Source organism: Marmota flaviventris, chromosome 13 (assembly GCF_047511675.1).
Source record: "Marmota flaviventris isolate mMarFla1 chromosome 13, mMarFla1.hap1, whole genome shotgun sequence".
NCBI lineage: Eukaryota > Metazoa > Chordata > Mammalia > Rodentia > Sciuridae > Marmota > Marmota flaviventris.
In genome coordinates this window covers 81,739,131-81,757,913 of record NC_092510.1, presented here as the reverse complement: position 1 = coordinate 81,757,913, position 18,783 = coordinate 81,739,131, and the positions used below count along the sequence as shown (strand labels likewise).

Sequence of the window (18,783 nt, the reverse complement as noted above, 5' to 3'; positions counted from 1 at the left end):
GGAGACGGGGACGAGGGCGGGGCCGGCCGCGGCGGCTTGGCAAGCGCGGGAGGCCAAAGCGGGCGCGCCCCCGCTACACGCAAGGCGCGCGCGCGCTCCGCCCCGCGGCGCCCCGCCCTGTCGCTATAAAGCGAAGGCGGGCTGCGCGCTCGCCTCCCAGCTCTGTCCGGCGCCTTGCATTCGTTTACCTCGTTTGCAGCCGTCTCTTGTCAGATCCCCCAACAGCCAAAATGGTGAAACAGATCGAAAGCAAGGTACGTGCGCCCGGGAAAGGCCAGCACGCAAGCGCAGCCTCTGTAGCTGGGGAAGGCGCTGCGCCGGGAGGTGGGGAGGCCGCCTCTCCTCATCCTTGGGGAAAGGGGACGCGGTGGCTCGGCCTGGGACTGAGAGTAGCCGGGCCCTAGGCGCGCCCGAGATTGCCGAACATGCCTTGGGGGAGGGGAGGAGAGGGGCGAAGGCCCCCTGGAGGGCGGGATTGGGTGCCCAGCCCGGTCTGTACCCTGGGCACTGTGGAGGTAACAAGCGCGCGTGCAGCGCCTGGGGGTACCCATACTGCACCTCTTGCACCCGCAAACCCTGAAAACCCCGATGGGAGGAAGGAGAGGGGATGGACAGGGTCCGCTCTTAGCCCCTATCTGCGTCCAGATACGGATCCAGGCAAGGAGATGGAGGGGCCATTGGAGAAGGCGCGAGGTCGCTGGTCACCACACTCTCCGTATGCAGTGTAATCCACCCTCGTGGGTGCGGTGAGCCCCCTTGAAAGCAGGTCTAGGCCGGAGACCCCATCTGTTACATCAGTGTCCGGCCCCAAGTAGGACGCGTTCCTCTTCCACGCAAAGTGGACAGACCGATCCCTGCTGGAGACCCTCAGGAGCGTGCCCCAGGTGGCTCCAAGGAAGTGAGGTCCAGGCCGCGCCCGCGGGACTCCTCCTCCTGCGGCGCAGGGCGTGTTTCCGGCAGCGCTGGCTTTGGAATGACTCAGTCCCCAAGGCTGGGCCCAGGGGCCTCGATTGCCCTACCCAGCAGTGGTTCGCCCACCTTCAGGTTTTGCCGGAACCTGGAGTAGCTGCGTCCGGCTGTGTGCCCATCGGCCTTCGGGTACCAGCTAGTGGTACTGTCCTTTTAAACATACCCAAGGGAAAAAGTGTTCCCGTATTCGAAAGTTATTGCGAGCTGAATATCCTCCTGATTGGAAAACCCGGAGCCTGACATATATTGTCTGTACTGTAGCCAATCGGAACTGTTTGTTAAAAGGAGAGACAGAATGTGAGTGGGAGAAGTTTGATAGATGGCAGAGCCCTCGAGATCATTTACCCTGAGGTACTCTCCCCACACCCGCGCACCCTGAAAAGGCAGAGGAAGGCAATCTTGGCGCTCCGAGTACCTGTTTGGTGCAGATGGGCCTCAGAAACAGAAGTTGTTACATGCAATGTGTGTGATGGTCTCTGATCCATTTGTTACTTTGGTTATTAGTAAATCTCAGCTTCCTTTGGTTATTGTTTGTCATCTTGTCTTTAATTTTTTATTATTATAATCCTTTTTTAAAATACAGCAACCTTCCCCCCATTTGTAGATAAGAGATCCTTAATAGTGCATTTTGTTCCATGTATATTTTTCAATATCTGTGTAACACAGCCTGTGCCTGGGAAAGGAAGGGAAGGCAGAGTTTGTTCTTAAGCGTCTGGCAACCTCAGTATAACCAAGCTGGTGGAACTCATTATGGAGCCAGAAGACCTTGGAGTGGCCTGGGTTAGTTTGCTCACAAACCCACCCACTAGGAACAGGAAGTTGCTTTTGGTTCCTGGGGAATACCTGCTCTGACCTTCCCTGTTGTAACCATGGTAGCTATGACCCTCCTCTCTGTCCAGTTAAGAAAGGTGTACAAAGGTGACAAGACATTTGTTACTTAAGAAAGCACCACAGCTTGAGTCCAAGGGCATGGCAATCAGGGTTTTTGTTTTTGTTTTTTTAAACAACTTATTTATCTTGGTACTGGGGATTGGAACCAGGGATACTTAACCACTGAGCTACACCCTCAGTCCTTTTTGTATTTTGAGACAGGGTCTTGCTCAGTAGCTTAGAGCCTCACTAAGTTGCTGTGGCTGTCCTCAAACTTTCAATCCTCCTGCCTCCGCTTCTTGAGTCATTGAGATTACAGGCATGTACCACCATACCCAACTCTAAATTTTTTCATCCTGGTGGGTTAAAGTCGGTTCCATTGGCCATCCAGAGCAACTGTTTCTGAGGCACTGTGTAGGTAGTATGGGGCCTGTTCCAGACATGAGTGCAATAATGGGCCGTAGATGCAATGAGGAAGAAGAAATCAGAAGTTGTAGTTTACCCACAATTTTTTTTTTGTTTTTTTGTTTTTTTTTTTTTTGAAAATGACAACTACCCTTTCTTGAACTCCTACACATAAAGCACTTCACTAAATGCTTTTCAAACTTCTCATGCTTATCACTTTTGGAATTGAATGTGTTTAGGAAAAGAGGTGTTAGACTCTACTTTTGTTTTATGTACCTTATGTTTTATTTCCAGGTTATTTGTGTCAGTGATGGGAACATTTATCAATCATGATTGTTAGTTTCTGGGAGCTAAAATTTGTGATTTGCTTTTTCATAAGGTAATCTTGAATAATTTTCAAGCTGAATCTATTTTAGGCAAAGTTAGGTAAGAAGAGAATCTTAATGAGAAATCTACATATACCTGGCTCTGTAGCTTATGTTCACTTAAGCCAGAAGCTCTTGTCAGAATTTTAGGTAGTTTTGCTTGAATTGGATTCAGAACTGTTTGGGGATATCCTTGAGGATGTTTAAAATATGGTACTTTCCATCTTGAAAGTTAATCTCATCAAGTTTTTGATCAAGGTCGCTTCTTCATCTTTTGTACTGTCTTACCAGATTCTTGCAGTAAAGAATGAGTTGATCAGGGCTGGGATTGTAGCTCAGTTGGTAGAGCATTTATACCTAGTATGTGTGAAGCATGGGGTTCAATCCTCAGCGACACGTACAAGTAAATAAACAAAATAAAGGTGTTGTGTCCATCCACAACTTTAAAACATTTAAAAAAAAAAAGAATGAGTTGATCAGATTGTGTTATGTGCATGTATGGATGTGGTATAGTGAACCAAATTATTGCCCAAAAAAGAAACCTTGTTAGACCTGAAAATCATCCTAGGAAAGTCTCTGAAGTAATTTTATCTGGAACAATTAGTAATGGCTTGGAAAAATGATTTCTTACTTCTACTCTCTGCTGCATCCCTATCCCCCACCCCACATGCCCAGATTTCTCCATATCCAAAAGTGGGGTAGATGGGCCTGCGTAACTAAAAAAGTTACGGAAGCACACCATTCCAAAAACATGAGGAGGAAATTTAAAATCTAGGAAAATAACTGTAGTTTATAGGAACCCACCTTAGGCTTTTGTTTTGGGTGTGTGTTTTTACCTTGCAGTGTTTTATTCATTTACTTTCCTTCTTTATTGAACCAGATCTAATATAATTCTTATGGGGGAAGGGAGTGTTATTAATTTTTTATTAAACCCAGTTTGACCTGCAAATTGAAGAAAATCTAGACTTCAGATACAGAGGTTTGTGCTTTGATTTATCTTCCTTGCCCCAGTTTTGGTTTTGGTCAACACTGACTATTGTTAAAATGAGTCCCTTATAACTAGAATGTTAGGTTCCTAGGGTTACAGTATCAAGACCATTGGTAAATAATTCAGGGAGGTGGTGGTAAGCGATCTTTTCATCATCACTGCTGGGAGTTTTGTTTAATATGTATTCTTTTTTTTTAATGTTTATTTTTTAGTTGTAGTTGGACATGATACCTTTATTTTATTTATTTATATGTTGTGCTGAGGATCGAACCCAGGGCCTCGCACGTGCTAGGTGAGCCCTTTACCGCTGATCCACAACCCCAGCCCCTTAATATGTATTCTTTATGCAAAATAATATCTACAGAAAATTTTCTTCATGAGGAATTAAAACTGATTTCCTTTCATGAGCAATGATGAGGGTATTATTTTGAACTAAAGGGCAAAAATCAAAGGTTGATGTGCAATGTCATCTCAGCTCTGGAAACCCAATATGCATGCATGCATGTGCACACAAACATGAAAATATGCTTACACCAACAGAAAATGACTGTTAGGGGGTTAGTTTTCAGGGCTGTTTGTTTATTTTTAGCTTTTTGCATATTCTTTCATAGACAAATTAATCAGAAATCTTAGCTTTTCTTTTGGAGTAGCTTGTGAATTTTCAATTGTTAAAATCTGTGTCCTTTAGAGAGTAACCCACGAAATTACAATTATCTTATATTAGACAAAGGTGACAGAAACATACATTTGAGAAAAGATAGTCTCTTCAACAAATGATGCTGAAAAAACTGGAAATCCATATGCAACAAAATGAAATTAAACCCCTATCTCTCACCATGCATAAAACTCAACTCAAAGTAGATCAAGGACCTAGGAATTACACCAGAGATCCTGCATCTAATAGAAAAAAAAGTAGGCCCTAATCTCCATCATGTGGGATCAGGCCCCAACTTCCTTAATAAGAATCAATAAATGGGATGGATTAAAACTAAAAAGTTTCTTCTCAGAAAAGAAACAATCTGTGAGGTGAATAGAAAGCCTACATCTTGGGAGCAAATTTTTACTCCTCACCCTTCAGATAAGTACTAATCTCTAGGGTACATAAAGAACTCAAAAGGCTAAACACACACACACAAAAAACAAATAACCCAATCAATAAATGGGCCAAGGACCTGAACAGACACTTCTCAGATGATGATATGCAATCAGTCAACAAATATATGAAAAAATGTTCGTCATCTCTAGCAATTAGAGAAAAGCAAATCAAAACTAATCTAAGATTCATCTCCTGTCACAATGGTAGCTATTATGAAGACAAACAACAATAAGTGTCAGCAAGGATGTGGGGGGTGGGGGGAGGCACACTCATATATTGCTGGTGGGACTGCAAATTGGAAAGCAGTATGGAGATTTCTTGGAAAATTGGGAATGGAACCACCATTTGACCCAACTGTCCCTCTCCTCAGTCTATACCCAAAGGACTTTAAAACAACATACTATAGGGACACAGCCACATCAATGTTTATAGCAGCACAATTCACAATAGTTAAACTGTGAAACCAAAGTAGATGCCCTCCAATAGATGAATGGATAAAAAATGTGGCTTATAAACACAATGGAATATTACTGAGCAATGTAAGAGAATAAAATCATGGCATTTTCAGGTAAATAGATGGAGTTGGAGAAGATAATGCTAAGTTAAGTTAGCCAATCCCCCCCAAAAAACAAATGCCAAATGTTTTTTCTGATATAAGGAGACTGATTCATAGTAGGGTAGGGAGGGAGAGCATGGGAGGAACAGACGAACTCTGGATAGGCAAAGGGGTGGGAGGGGAAGGAGGGGGCAGGGGGTTAGAAATGATGGTGGAATGTGATGAACATCATATCCAAAGTACATGTATGAAGACACGAATTGGTGTGAATATACTTTATGTACAACCAGAGATATGAAAAGTTGTGCTCTATATGTATAATATGAATTGTGATACATCCCACTATCATTATATTAAAAATAAATCAATAAAAAAATCTGTGTCCTTGTGACCTCTTCAATTGCAGTGACTCTCTGTCAGTCCATAAGAATTTAGTGACCGTCTGTCACATACCTAGATTTGATATGGAAACACTGTGCATAAAAATGTTATTTTTATTTTCCTTTCATTTACTTAGTTTGAATATAAGTTAGCCAGTTCACGATACTTTATTAAACAAAAAAAAAAAGTGAAGACATAAGTATCAGGAACTCTATGCATTGTATCTTGTTTCATCTTCTCAAGTGACAGTAAGGCTGTAGGATTCCTTCATAGCTGGTTTCTTTGACTTATTGGATTTTGCTGAAAGCAGGACCTCTGAGTTGTACCTTGTGTCATCGAGTCTCCAAAATTTTTGGAAATGAAACTATTCAGCCTGTTTTTCTTCCACCCTTTGTAGGAAGCTTTTCAGGAAGCCTTGAACTCTGCAGGAGACAAGCTTGTAGTAGTTGACTTCTCTGCCACGTGGTGCGGCCCTTGCAAAATGATCAAGCCTTTCTTTCATGTGAGTATGAGCCCTTGGTATTTTGGGGTCAGAAGTCATCAAGCTAGAAGAGGTGTTTGGGGGTGGTAGTTTTTGTTTTGCTGGATCAATAGTCTAAAAGTAGCAGCAAAAAATAATCATAATAACTTAAATAATATAGGTTCAATGCATGTATCCTGTTATAGACAACTCTCAGAAGTTAATTTTGTTTATCTGAAATTGTTTAGCTTTTTTTCAAGTTGAAACATAGGCCCAATTTGGCTCAAAGTTGATGTGCCAGATTATTTTACATGAGGAAAATCTTGGTTCAGAAAATGTATTTTATTTATGCTGACCTGGTTCTTAAGCTAAATTTTTAGATCTTTAATTAGTCTCTACTTTCATTAACTTTCCAAAAGAAAGTTGAGTATATCAATCGCCATTATCCAGTTCTAAATTTTTTTGGATTTTGCATTTTAAATTTTCCAGTCCCTCTCTGAAAAGTATTCCAACGTGTTGTTCCTTGAAGTAGATGTGGACGACTGTCAGGTACGTAGCTGAAATTCAAGACACTACTGAGCTTTTCATGTTGGCCTTTTTCTCTGAATAGCATAATGCTTTAAAAAAAAAAGTATCAAGCAATGGTAGAACTGTAATTCTATCTAAAATATTGTATTTCAGAATAGGTGATGGTGATGATTATGGGCTTAATCCTAGATAAGGAGCTAAGTACATCATATCCTAAAGTAAACATAAAAACAGATGAGGTGTATGATTAAGGCTTCTGAATCATATCACTCACCCACTTTCTAAAACCCTACATTCTACCTGCCATTCTGTAATGCTCAGTAAATAGAAATTGATTACAATAATTAAATCCATAGGCTTTATAAGTATTGATTCATTTAGTTCTTTGTGCTGATGTCATCCCCATTTTACAAATGAAAAAACACACAGAGAGGTTGTCTTTGGAGTTGAAAAGAGTATGTGGCAGAGGTCAGATTGAAAGTGAGGTCATCTGACTCCCCTGCCTTTCCACCGCACTGTAGAGGATGCTGCCTTGTGGTGGATACAGATGGAGGTTTTAGCACGTGGCCCTTGCTGCTCACACGGTACACTGAACTTGGAAAGCCTGTTCAGGATGCAGCAACTTTGGACATCTTTACAGATGTGGGAGCATTTTAGGCAGGCGGAGTTGGGAGGGTGTGATGTAGCAACAAAGGTGCTAGACCTAGGTTCTCATCCTGGTTCATCAGCTTCTGCTTCAAGCTCATCTCTCACCTTCTTGGAGCCTCGGCTGTCTGCCTACAGCAGATCACCTGCCCCAGTCACAGGCTTCCCCTTTTCTCCATGAACTCTTCTCCAGTTACCCATTTTTGTTCCCTGGACTACATTTTTCCCTTCCTAGGTATCCCCCTGATTTATCTTTCCTTTTGCATTTATGGTAGCAATACGGGATGGATCCTCCACCCAGACTTGCTTGCTTTATTTCCCACTTCTGACCCTCATTGAAATGGAGACATAGTTAAGTTATTTATCTTTTCTGTGCCTCAGTTTCATCCTCTGTAAAATGGCAGTGTCAGGTCAACATCATCGTCATCAGGATTCTATAAAATGCTTAGAATACTTCCCGGCACATAGATGTCCAGTGAATCTTGTCTATTGTTAGACTGATTCCATATCCCTAAGCACACATTCTGCTTGAAAGGCCAAAACATGTTGAACAAAGTCCAAAAAGCGGATACCTGAAACATTTCTGGTCCCAAGCATTTTGGATAACGGATGCTCAACTGTACCAATCTCTGTCTGTGAACAGGCTGTTTTGGGACCAGATATAGAATAAATGAATGAATGAATGAATATATGTTATGGTTCAGTACAGTTTTTGCTCTAGATGTATTGCAGAATTTTTCTTTTTTGTGTGTGTGGGGGCGGGTTAGCATAATTGCTCATGTTTATAGGTGGGGGGGAGGATTCTTATTCCCTATTTTTTTTTTTTTTTAGTCATTTTTTTCCTATATGGTCACTTTAGCCAGAAGTTATTGGCACTGGACTACATAAACTGAATGCTAATGACTATCACATAAAAACATAATTTTTATTAGAAAGTAATAATATGTGCCAGATGCCATGGTAGGTCCTTCACATGCATTGTCATAAAATGCTCACAGTGACTCACCATTGCATAGGTGAGAGGACTGCAGCATGTGGGCTGACATATAACGTACGAGCAGAGCAGCACCCTAGACTCTACCAAAGACAGGCGCTCTTCCTGCCTCCATCTTGAACCTTTGGGAAGTAGGATGCGTAGAACAGGCGGGGACTTCCCATGAAGTCCTTCATGTCTGCTTGGGGCACACTTGCCATCACCCTGAAAGTGTCTTTCAAAACTTGAAATGACCCTCTGACAAATTGGGGCCTTTTAATTTTGCTTCACTATTCTAAAAGTTGAGCAGCACAGGGGTTTTTATAGTTCCCTAAACTCTTAGGAAGAAATTATCTTATAACGGACAGTTAGAAGACTGACTTGGGATGTGTAAAGTGATACACAAGGAAAATAATTTTATGTTCACAAAAAGATATGAGGACTACCCCCTTTGAATAGATCCTATTTCTTTGACAGCCAACAGGGTGTGTTACTTATTTTGTAAATTAAACAAGAAACAAAGTAGCTTAGACCTGAATATTTTGCAACCTTTTGGAATGCCATGTGTTTTGATTTTGGTTGGAACAAGAGTCAGCAATGAGTTAAGGATAGAGGTGGAGTGTTAGCCTAGAAGCCAGTGAAATTAAATTTCATAAGGTTAAGCAGAGTCCTATTCTATTTACTAATAAAAATCTAAGATTGGGCAAAACCATAACTGGACAATGGGTCGATGGTTGCCAGGGTTGCCAGGTAGTCAGACTTTAATGCTGACTACAGGGGCAGCTGGTGGAAAGTTGCGTTTATCAGATTGTCAAATTCCAACACGGTAGTATTGGAACCAGGCCAGGTTTCTGTTTTTAAAGAAAGGAGTGGTGTTTTAAAAAAGAAAAAAAAAAACAATTTAGGATTAAGAATTTTTTTTAAAGCTCAAAGGAAAATTTTTCTACAGTGTGCATGCCTTTCCAATCACTATAAGGATAGCCAAGTAGTCTATAAAATAAAAAGTGAGGCTGGAGCTGGGCAACTTAGTGAGAATCTGTCTCACGTAAAATAAATAAAATTTAAAAATGGCTGGGGAAATGGCTCAAGAGGTAGTGCGCTCGCCTGGCATGCATGCGGCCCAGGTTCAATCCTCAGCACCACATACAAACAAAGATGTTGTGTCCGCCGAAAACTAAAAAATAAATATTAAAAAAAAAAAAGGCTGGGGATGATTTCAGTAGTACAGCACCTCTGGGTTCAATCTCCAGTACAAAAATAAGACGTGGGTCTGGGGTGTGTGTGGCTCATGTGTGTGGCTCAATGGTAGAGCATTTGCTTAGCAAGCATGAGACCCTGGGTCCCCAATACTGCAAAAACAAACACTGGACAACGAAATAAATTAAAAATAAGACATTAACAATAGACAATAAAGATTCAGTATAGTTAATAGAACTATCAAACTTTACTGGGATCCATAAAATAATTTTAGTAGATGATAATGCCGTGTTCATGGACATTGATTTGACATTATTAAAATATCAGTACTCCCAAATTTATCTAACTTTAACCCACTTTCTTTTTTTTTAATATTTATTTATTTTTTAGTTTTCAGTGGACACAACATCTTTATTTTATTTGTATGTGGTGCTGAGGATCGAACCCAGCGCCTCGCGCATGTCAGGCGAGCGCGCTACCGCTTGAGCCACATCCCCAGCCCTTTAACCCACTTTCAACAAAAACACATCATGATGTCCTGAAACAGTATTGCTAGGAAAATTCTGGGAAGTTTTTTTTTACAAAACAAACTAGGGAGACAAGTTAGCCTCAGCTTCATAAATATAGCATATATATTAACTGCATTAATTAAAACATTGTGATCCTGTAACACAGTACATTGATCCATAGGAAAAAAACTAGAAAGCCCCCAAAAAAATAGAACCAAGTCTATGTATCCACATATTAATAATTAATCATAGAATTAAAATGTTGTATCATTATTTATTTTCAAATAAATCTAGAAGAAATATAAAAATAAAAATTGTAGGAAATATTGAACATGAAGAAATGATAGCCATTGTGAGTACTCTATCTTATGTAATCTTCGGTGACAATTATAACCCCTCTTTGGCCATTGAGCAAATAGACCTGGAAAAGCTCACAGTTTTTAGTAATTCAACATTATTTTAATAATTTAATAATTCAACATTATTTAAATATCAGTAAATATTTGATTGATGCAAAAATCTATAAATCCTGTGCTTTCAAAGGATGGGGTAGATTAGGGCCAGTGGATCTGGTTAAAGCAAGGTCTTAAGCTAGCTGGCAAAAGTCAAGATAAATACTGGTAAACTGATAGAAGTTCCCTGGAAAATAGTTTATAATAAACTGGAGGCTTTAAAATAAGCATGCTATTTCAGCAATTCTAGAGTTGATGAGAAAATTGAATCAGTTAGCACAGGTATGTATATAAGTAGGAACCCCATAATAAGACTAGAGAGACTAAATAAGAAGCAAGAACTGCTAATTCTGAAGAAGAACCAGTTTGGCTTTTGTGCTGCCGTTGCATTCATGACAATCGCTAAAATTGTCTTAATGCAGAGACATGGAGTGTATAATGAGAAGGAATCTGATTTGGGACTGTTTCATCAATGCTCAATCCTCAGTCTTGTTTTAATCTTCTCCCCTGCTACCTGCCTTTCCCCCCTAGGACGTTGCTGCAGAGTGTGAAGTCAAATGCATGCCTACCTTCCAGTTTTTTAAGAAGGGTCAAAAGGTATGTACATCTGACCTTTAAGAAGACTCGCAGGACAAAAGGAGGGCGTGTGGTATGAATGAAACGATGGAAGTGACTTTCCCTTCTTAGGGTGAAGCATGTCACTAATTTCTTCATTCAAGAGTATCCAATAGGCCATTTTTCATTGACTCACATAATGTGATATCTAACTGATAATTGATCTTTGATAGAACTAGACTCTAAATCTCTGTGATTGGTGCTTTATATTTATATCATAAAGTATGTAGGATTTCTTAAACATGAACAGGTCGTTCATCATTGTTAAGAGATAGTTCTGCTAGAAACTTGTACTTGAGCCTTTTGACTTTGAAGATTATTCTTTTGTTGTTTGTTTTCGACTTTTTAATTTAAAAGAACTGTTATTCATTGAAGTTTATTTAAATAAGCTTCTTTTTCTTCCCCCATCCTTCCCTCATTCTGTGATCATATGTACAAAGTAGAGATGTAATGCCACATCTAACGTCAATTCAATATTCCCTTCACAGGTGGGTGAGTTTTCTGGAGCTAATAAGGAAAAGCTCGAAGCCACCATCAATGAATTTGTCTAATCGTGTTTTCTGAAAAACGTAACCAGCCATCAGCTGTTTAAAACTTGTAATTTTTTTAATTTACAAAAAGTATGAAGTATGGAAGCTATATACCCAATTGCCATCTGATTATAAATGACAATAAAATATTAATTCTACCCTTTTTAAAACTGCCTGGTGTGTCTGAATAGTCTTCAAAATAAATAAGGACCATTAGATGTCTTTATTTTTCCCCACTTCTGGGGATTGAACCCAGGGCTTCACAGTTACCAGCCACTAAGCTACATCCTCAGCCCCAGGCTTTGTTTTTTTTTAAAAGATAAGAGTCTCACAAAGTTGCTCCAGCTGGCCTTGAACTTGCAATCCTTCTGCTTCAGTCTCCCAGTCTCCCAAGTAGCTGGAATGTATATACCATCCATCGATTTTTATGTATTCTGTTTTAGTAACCTAATAGCCAACGATTATTTTAAGAAGATTTTAAAAAATCATTACTATCAATGTGTTTCTGGAAAAATCTTATTAAAGGCAATACAGGAAACAGAATAGTATGTTAGAATTTATTATCCTGTGACTTTTCTGAACAGAGAAGATAGTATTCTCTGTTCTAGCAGGTAAATCTACTCTGCAGTCAGCATGAACATGGGCGTCCACCCAGAATGGAAGTGTGTATGTCTAGTATAAGATTCCTGTGCCAAAGGTCACAGTCCAACGCTAATTATGTTAATGGTAATAAGAGTTTTATTACATTGATTAGAAATTTTTCATAGTCCAATCAAAGGGGAGTTGCCCCAGACATTACCATGAGGGTTTGGGTTCTAAGAAAGACTTAGGCCAGATAGAGGCTCCAACCTGAGTGGTAAAGTGTAAACTGCTAGTTACTTAAAGAAGACTGTTGTGTCCTAAACAGCAAGGGTCTGGGGGCCTGCTGGAAGACATGTTTTTCAAGTTTAATAATGGAGATCATTTTAGAATTGAAAATATGCTAGGCATCTGCCTTCTGTTAATTTGATGTATGTAACAATCCTGTTGGGTGTAAATTCTGTCATCCCCAGGTGCCAGTGAAGACAGGAGAGCTTAAGTAACTCCCCCAGGACACAACTAGTTCAACACCAAACATGTACCTCTCGGTGTAGGGATCAGAGTGTGTAGTAAAATGATGGCGCCTACCTGGCTTTCTTGCCTTATCTAAAATCAGTGATGAACGTAGGTGATCTCTCAAAACTGAAGAAATGCCCATAAGATGCCAAGCTCTGTACTGGGCTTGGAATATGACTGTAATCAAGACCTCTGCCTGTCCTCCTGCAGCTTACGTTCTAGCTAGGAGGCAAGCGAGTGGATGATAGGTTGCTGTGTATTCTATGAGGCAAAGGGAACCAAAAGACTGGACCGAGTAATTGACAGGAATGGGGAGATGTTGCTCCAAGGAAAAGAATTTGCAATTATAAAGTAAGTTCTGGGGATCTGACTTCTGTCCTTATAATTTTCAGGCATCCTTTATCCATTCTGGATACCAGTTCTTTATTGTTGGTTTTTTGTTGTTGTTGTTGTTGTTGCAAACATTCTCCACATGGAGCTTGTCTTTTCAACCACTTCATGGGGTTTTTGAGTAAATGGAAACTCTTATTTTGCTATTGATGAAACCTTGAGGTCAAGTGGATTGTAGCCTTTAAAACTATAAACATTTTTTGCAATAGTTTATGGCACACACAATTCCTACTCAAGTTTTAATTGTTTCCCTCATATTTTAGTTAGTAACCAATAAAAGAAAACTTTAATCACACAAGTAAGTGCTGAAAGTTTGAAAAAAAAATAATATCCACTATTGGGCTGTTAGATGAGCATTGAAGTTTTAGTTAAGTGAAACAGCAGTTCTTCCTTTTCTTTTATTGCTCAGTGTACTTGATATTTATTGTGATAATGGTAGGTTTCAAATCCAATTTCATGTCTTCCAGTTTTTCAAAATGATAACTAATTCTGAGAATGCAAAGTTGCTATTTGAACAATCATGTCATAGCCATGTAGAGGTCACATCAGTGACAATTGATCAAAAGAAAAATTATATGTGAAGACAGAGCTTTGGGGCTATTGCTTGGACAGATGCCGCAGCATCCTCTTTCCCAACCAGCCACACCTTTATTGAGCTTACTGGGCATGTGGGCCATTTTCCTTTTACATCTCAGAGTGCTTCATCTACAGTGGGCAGCAAAACAGGGCAAAGTTGGCTGCTCAGTACACCACCCAAGTGCTTGTAGCTGGAGCCTCAGGTTTAGGCAGGCTGGATCAATGGAAGATCAATAATTTATGCTGCGCCTGTATCCAGTTTGCCTTCTCTGTAATAGAGGCTGGAATATGTTCTAGTAAAGAAGGAATTTTAAAATACTTTAATCCATGCTAAGAAAGACCACTGGAGACAGAAGATGGATTGGAACAGTTGTCCTCAGCTTTGATTGCACAGTCAAATCTACTGGGTTGCTTTAAAATGTCACTGGTAGCTTGGGCCTCACTTCCAGAGAGTCTGACTTCATTGCCTTAGATGAGGCACAGCCACCAATCATTTTTTAGAAGGTTTTTCAAGTGATTTAAATGTATAGCTGATAAGGAGAATTGCTGGATCAATGTGCAGAAGGGCAGGGATATCAGCAGAGACTCTGCATTGAGAAACAGGACCTGTACTGTTACCGTGGAGTCAAAGGTAGGTTCCTGGCATAGTCCAGTATATCTTAACTATAGTCCTGGAAGCCTCTAGCAGATGCAGTTTCCTGGACTTCTACATAGTTAAAATTTCTGGGGAGGGGACGCAGTGGTCCACATTTTAGACAAGCTCCCCAGGTGATTTCTAGAACACTGAAGTTTAAGACATAGATGTCCTGGAGGAAGGACCGCCAGCATTCTATCATTCCCTACAAGTATACTATAAAGATGGAAAATTGATTTTAAGAATTATTCAGTGTGGAATATACCCCCAATGAAACTTGTGTGTATCTGCAGAAAAAGACACGTGTTAGAAGGAGCCTTGGCAAAACCAACAAAAGAACATATTAGGCCAGTTTTCAGAGAATTAGTACACCAGCGTTCTTTCAAGCGTTGTTTTTGACCTTGTTTGGTGCATAGCTCTACAGGACTGATCCAGCTGTGGTGGTATTTGGTTGCTGTCCGTGTAGGAACTGGAGTGCAAGAAGGAAATGAGTGGAAGGAGCAACAAGTAAGAGAAATGGACAATGAACTTTCCCTCTCTTCTTTCCCTGGCAGGTAGAACAATTCACTTTTCCATTTTTTCTTCTTTCCCTTGGCAGGTAGTTTATATTTGTATTACAAATATTTCCCTGGAATCAGGATGATCCATTTTCTTTCTTTCCTTTTTGTTTCAATTCTCACTTCCTAGGAACTCACAAGCTAGTGACATGTTGCAACAGTTGCACACACATGACAGCTAGGAACATTTCCCATATTACAAAATTCATCTCACTTTTGGACTTGTATATAAATATAGGCCTAGATGGAACATGTGAAACCTGATACTAATGATAATTCATCACGTTGGTATGACGATGGACTTCGAATACTAAAATTGAATCATTTTATTTTTTATAAAAACACTTAGGAAGATTTAATTTATATTTAACATGTTTAAAATTTTGGCTTTGCCAGGGATTGTAGTTCAGTGGTAGAGTGCTTGCCTAACACGTATGAGGCCCTGTGCTCCATTCGAAACAAAAACAGAAACAAAATACTTTGGCTTTATTGACTAATTATACTTTTGTCCTTTGACTTTTAGGACAATATTGAATAATTAAAAAGAAAAATTGAGCTGGGCACAATGGCACACGCCTTGATCCCAGCAGCTCGGGAGGCTGAGACAGGAGGATCAGGAGTTCAAAGACAGCCTCAGCAATGGCCAGGTGCTCAGCAAGACCCTGTCTCTAAATAAAATACAAAATAGGGCTGGGGATGTGGCTCAGTGGTTGAGTGTCTCTGAGTTCAATCCCTGGAACATCCGCCCCTCCACCCAAAAAAAGAAAGAAAAACTGTCTTTTGAAAACATGAGACTATTCTAATTTTTAAATTTTTCTAACATCTAATTTTTATTTTTAGATAAATGTATATTCAAATGTTAAATGTTTGAAACAACTACCCATCACTTTTTAATCCTTTAGATCATTGAGTACAAGTCAAGATCATAATAAACAGGTTTTTAAAAAATCTCCATGCCAGGCACAGTGGCACACATTTGTAATCCCAGCAGCTCAAGAGGCAGAGGCAGGAGGATCAAGAGTTCAAAGCCAGCCTCAGCAATTTAACAAGGCACTAAGCAACTCAGTGAGACCCTGTCTCTAATAAAATACAAAATAGGGCTGAAGATGTGGCTCAGTAGTTGAGTGCAGCCCTGGTACCTCAAGGTGGGGGGTGAAGCTCAAGAGAGGGGGAAAAAAAAAATGGAAATTTTTCAAATAAGAAGACTTAATTTAAGACTGGCAATGCTGAAAATTAGTAGACTTTTTGAGCCTAATTTTTGTAAAATTCAGAATGGGGCATTATAAATTATTAATGGAGATTTAATTTATGGTGAAAATGAACAAGATAATTATTCTTAACAAATCCACAACTTGAATTTCAAGTGAGATTAACTTCTTGCAACTTCATATTTGCTAAATGATTCGTTAGCTACTAATTAAAACGCTGAAACAGAAAAGAGAATTATTCATATTGAATGCATAATTCAGAAGGAATAAATGTAACTCTGTACCTTGTAAGACACAGAAAAATTCCATCTGTGAAGTCAGCAAATTGACCCAAAAGGACAACCCTCTGGGATGTTAGTATGTTTGTTGGCTAATCATACTAGAAAGTGACCCTAATCCTTTGGGTAACACGAGATTGTTTCTAGCAAAACACAATTGCTTCAAGTTAATGATTTTCCACTGGATGAACAAAACAGAAAATAATAGTATTTTGTTTAACACCAGTTCTTTCCCCAAAAAGGTGTATAAAGCGTGCCTTTCTTTTCTGATGTGTTGACATCTGATTCTCCCAGGGCTAGCCAATTCCTACAGATGGTAACTGGACTCACTTGTGGGCTGTCTTTCATATGCAAACCCACCAATTCAGAGCCCTGGAGTAAGGCAGGTGGATAGGGGCTCTTATATTCAGGGTCTCTCCACCTGCCTGACTCTCCCCAAAGCCAGGTACCAGGCAAACAGTGCCTTTGCCCCAGAGCCCAATGAAATTATTCAAACCAGCTATTGATAAAACGAGCTTTCTCTGCATCACCTGTTACTTTCTGCAGAAGCCACAGTAAAGGGCTTTGCTCACATTCCCCCCCCCCCCCTCCTCTCCTTCCTGACCAATCTGGCACTTAATCTGTGTGCTGTTCCCTCCTCCTGGAACTGTGAGTAACCAACCATTCCTTCAATGGCAATCATCTAATCGGCTGACGTCCCTACACCTGAAGAATCAAATCTTCATTTTAAAACAGAAACTACAGAGGCTGGCTCTTATATTCTAAATTCAAGGAAAAGTAATTTGTTGTTACTATTTTGTGTTCTGCAACTAGTCTTCAAGATTACCTTGGGCCAAGGTAGGTATTGATTGATTACTACCTAAACTATGTCTAAGTTAGATGCTAGTAACTAGATTCTTCATGAAAGGAATATGAACACCACTTGTACACACACACACAAAGTGTTTATGCAATTACTAGAACTGAAAAAAGAGTGAGTAAACTATTAAATATGTTGAGCAAGAAAAAGTCAATACTGAGTAGGCTTGAGGTTCTTCTAAATAACAGTAGTAAGTGAAGCATGTGAGTCCTGTGTAAGCAATCTTTGCTTAACAGACCATACAATATCTGCAAAAAGCAATGGAATGTAGGGGAAAAAAAAAAAAACTATTTTGGAATTTGGGGTAGAATGGCCAAATACATAAAAACAATAAGACAAATGAAGGACTATTGGCCAGGATGGAGAATTCAAAATGGAATTTATGGATACAAAAAAGGGGTCAAATATATTCAAACAGTAAATTGATATTCAGTTTAATTAGGATATCAGGGATAAATGTCGTTTCAACTAAAAATTATTAGACATATTGTTGTACTAGAAGAAGAAGAAAACAAGGAAGGTGATGTGGCTATTTTGCTCACTTCCTATCTTTCGTAAAAAGTGCTGCTGAATTCCTTTCCACGGGCTTACTGGCCTCTTTTGTGAAAAAACTAATATTAAAGTTTTTGACTGTTTCGGTATTGCTTTGTGGGATTCTCTACATATTCTAGTATAAGTCCATTGATGAGCATTTTTATATCCATTCTGTGACTTGCGTTTTTACTCTTACTAGTATTTTTTTATAAGAAATTAAAATTTTGGGGTGTGTATATGTGTGTGGTGCTGGGGATTGAACCCAGGGCCTCTCACATGTGAGGTGAGTACTCTACCTATATTCTTAGCCCTTTTTAATTTTTTTTGTTTTTTTGAGACAGGGTCTTGATAAATTGTCTAGATGGTCCTCAATTTGTAATCCTCCCTCAGCCTCCTGAGTAGCACCACCACAGCCTGCAAGGAATTTCTTAATTTTAATGTAGACCATTTTATCAATCATATCCTTCATTGGTGGGTTTTTTTGTCTTTCCAGAAGCAACCTTAGCCTTCCCTCAGTAAGTAAAACATGCAATGATTCCTTCTAGAAGGAAGATGTACTATCTTTTTACATGTGAACCTAGAGTTCATCCTGATTTTAGTATGTGATGCAAGGTAGAGGTCAAGGTGTATTTTTCCTCATGAATATGCATTAGACTAAACACTGCTTATTGAAAAGGTCATTTCTTCTTTGTGATGCTCTACAGTGCCACCTTTGTCATGAGCATTTTATGCTGTTTATGTCAAGGGGTTTTTCTGTATCTGTATAAATTTGTGTGTGACTTGAAAATTAACTTCTCTTTGATTTAGATTCACTCTCCACTTGGGCCCCTACATAAATTCAACATAGAAACTGTTGGAGGATTTTATTGTTGTCAATAGACTATCAGAGAAAGTCTCCTGGGATTGTATCAATTAGCTTTCGGGATAAAGTATAAATTCCAATTTCTGAATGGATCAATACTTTCTTTAAATTCTTACTCCAGCCAGGGATGGTGGTGCATGCCTGTAATCCCAGCAACTCGGGAGGCTGAGGCAAGAGAATCACAAGTTCAAAGCCAGCCTCAGCAACCTAGCAAGGCCCTGACTCAAAAAAAAATTAATTTTAAAAGCGGG

At 39.6% G+C, this 18,783-nt stretch overlaps 1 protein-coding gene across 1 annotated transcript; it reads left to right on the top strand.

Moving 5' to 3' along the window:
* Positions 1-119: 119 nt before the first annotated feature.
* Positions 120-11,709, top strand: Txn (thioredoxin). The gene is made up of 5 exons (XM_027943037.3): positions 120-254; positions 6,028-6,132; positions 6,580-6,639; positions 10,926-10,991; positions 11,498-11,709. The coding sequence occupies exons 1-5, from the start codon at positions 231-233 to the stop codon at positions 11,558-11,560; spliced, it is 318 nt and encodes a 105-aa protein (XP_027798838.1). The 5' UTR covers positions 120-230; the 3' UTR covers positions 11,561-11,709.
* Positions 11,710-18,783: the final 7,074 nt, after the last annotated feature.

Excerpts from the sequence above, each read along its gene's own strand:
- Txn (XM_027943037.3), top strand. The coding sequence starts at position 231 with ATGGTGAAACAGATCGAAAGCAAG. Across the intron at positions 6,133-6,579 it reads TGATCAAGCCTTTCTTTCAT|TCCCTCTCTGAAAAGTATTC; the intron begins GTGAGTATGAGC and ends TAAATTTTCCAG. Across the intron at positions 6,640-10,925 it reads TAGATGTGGACGACTGTCAG|GACGTTGCTGCAGAGTGTGA; the intron begins GTACGTAGCTGA and ends TTTCCCCCCTAG.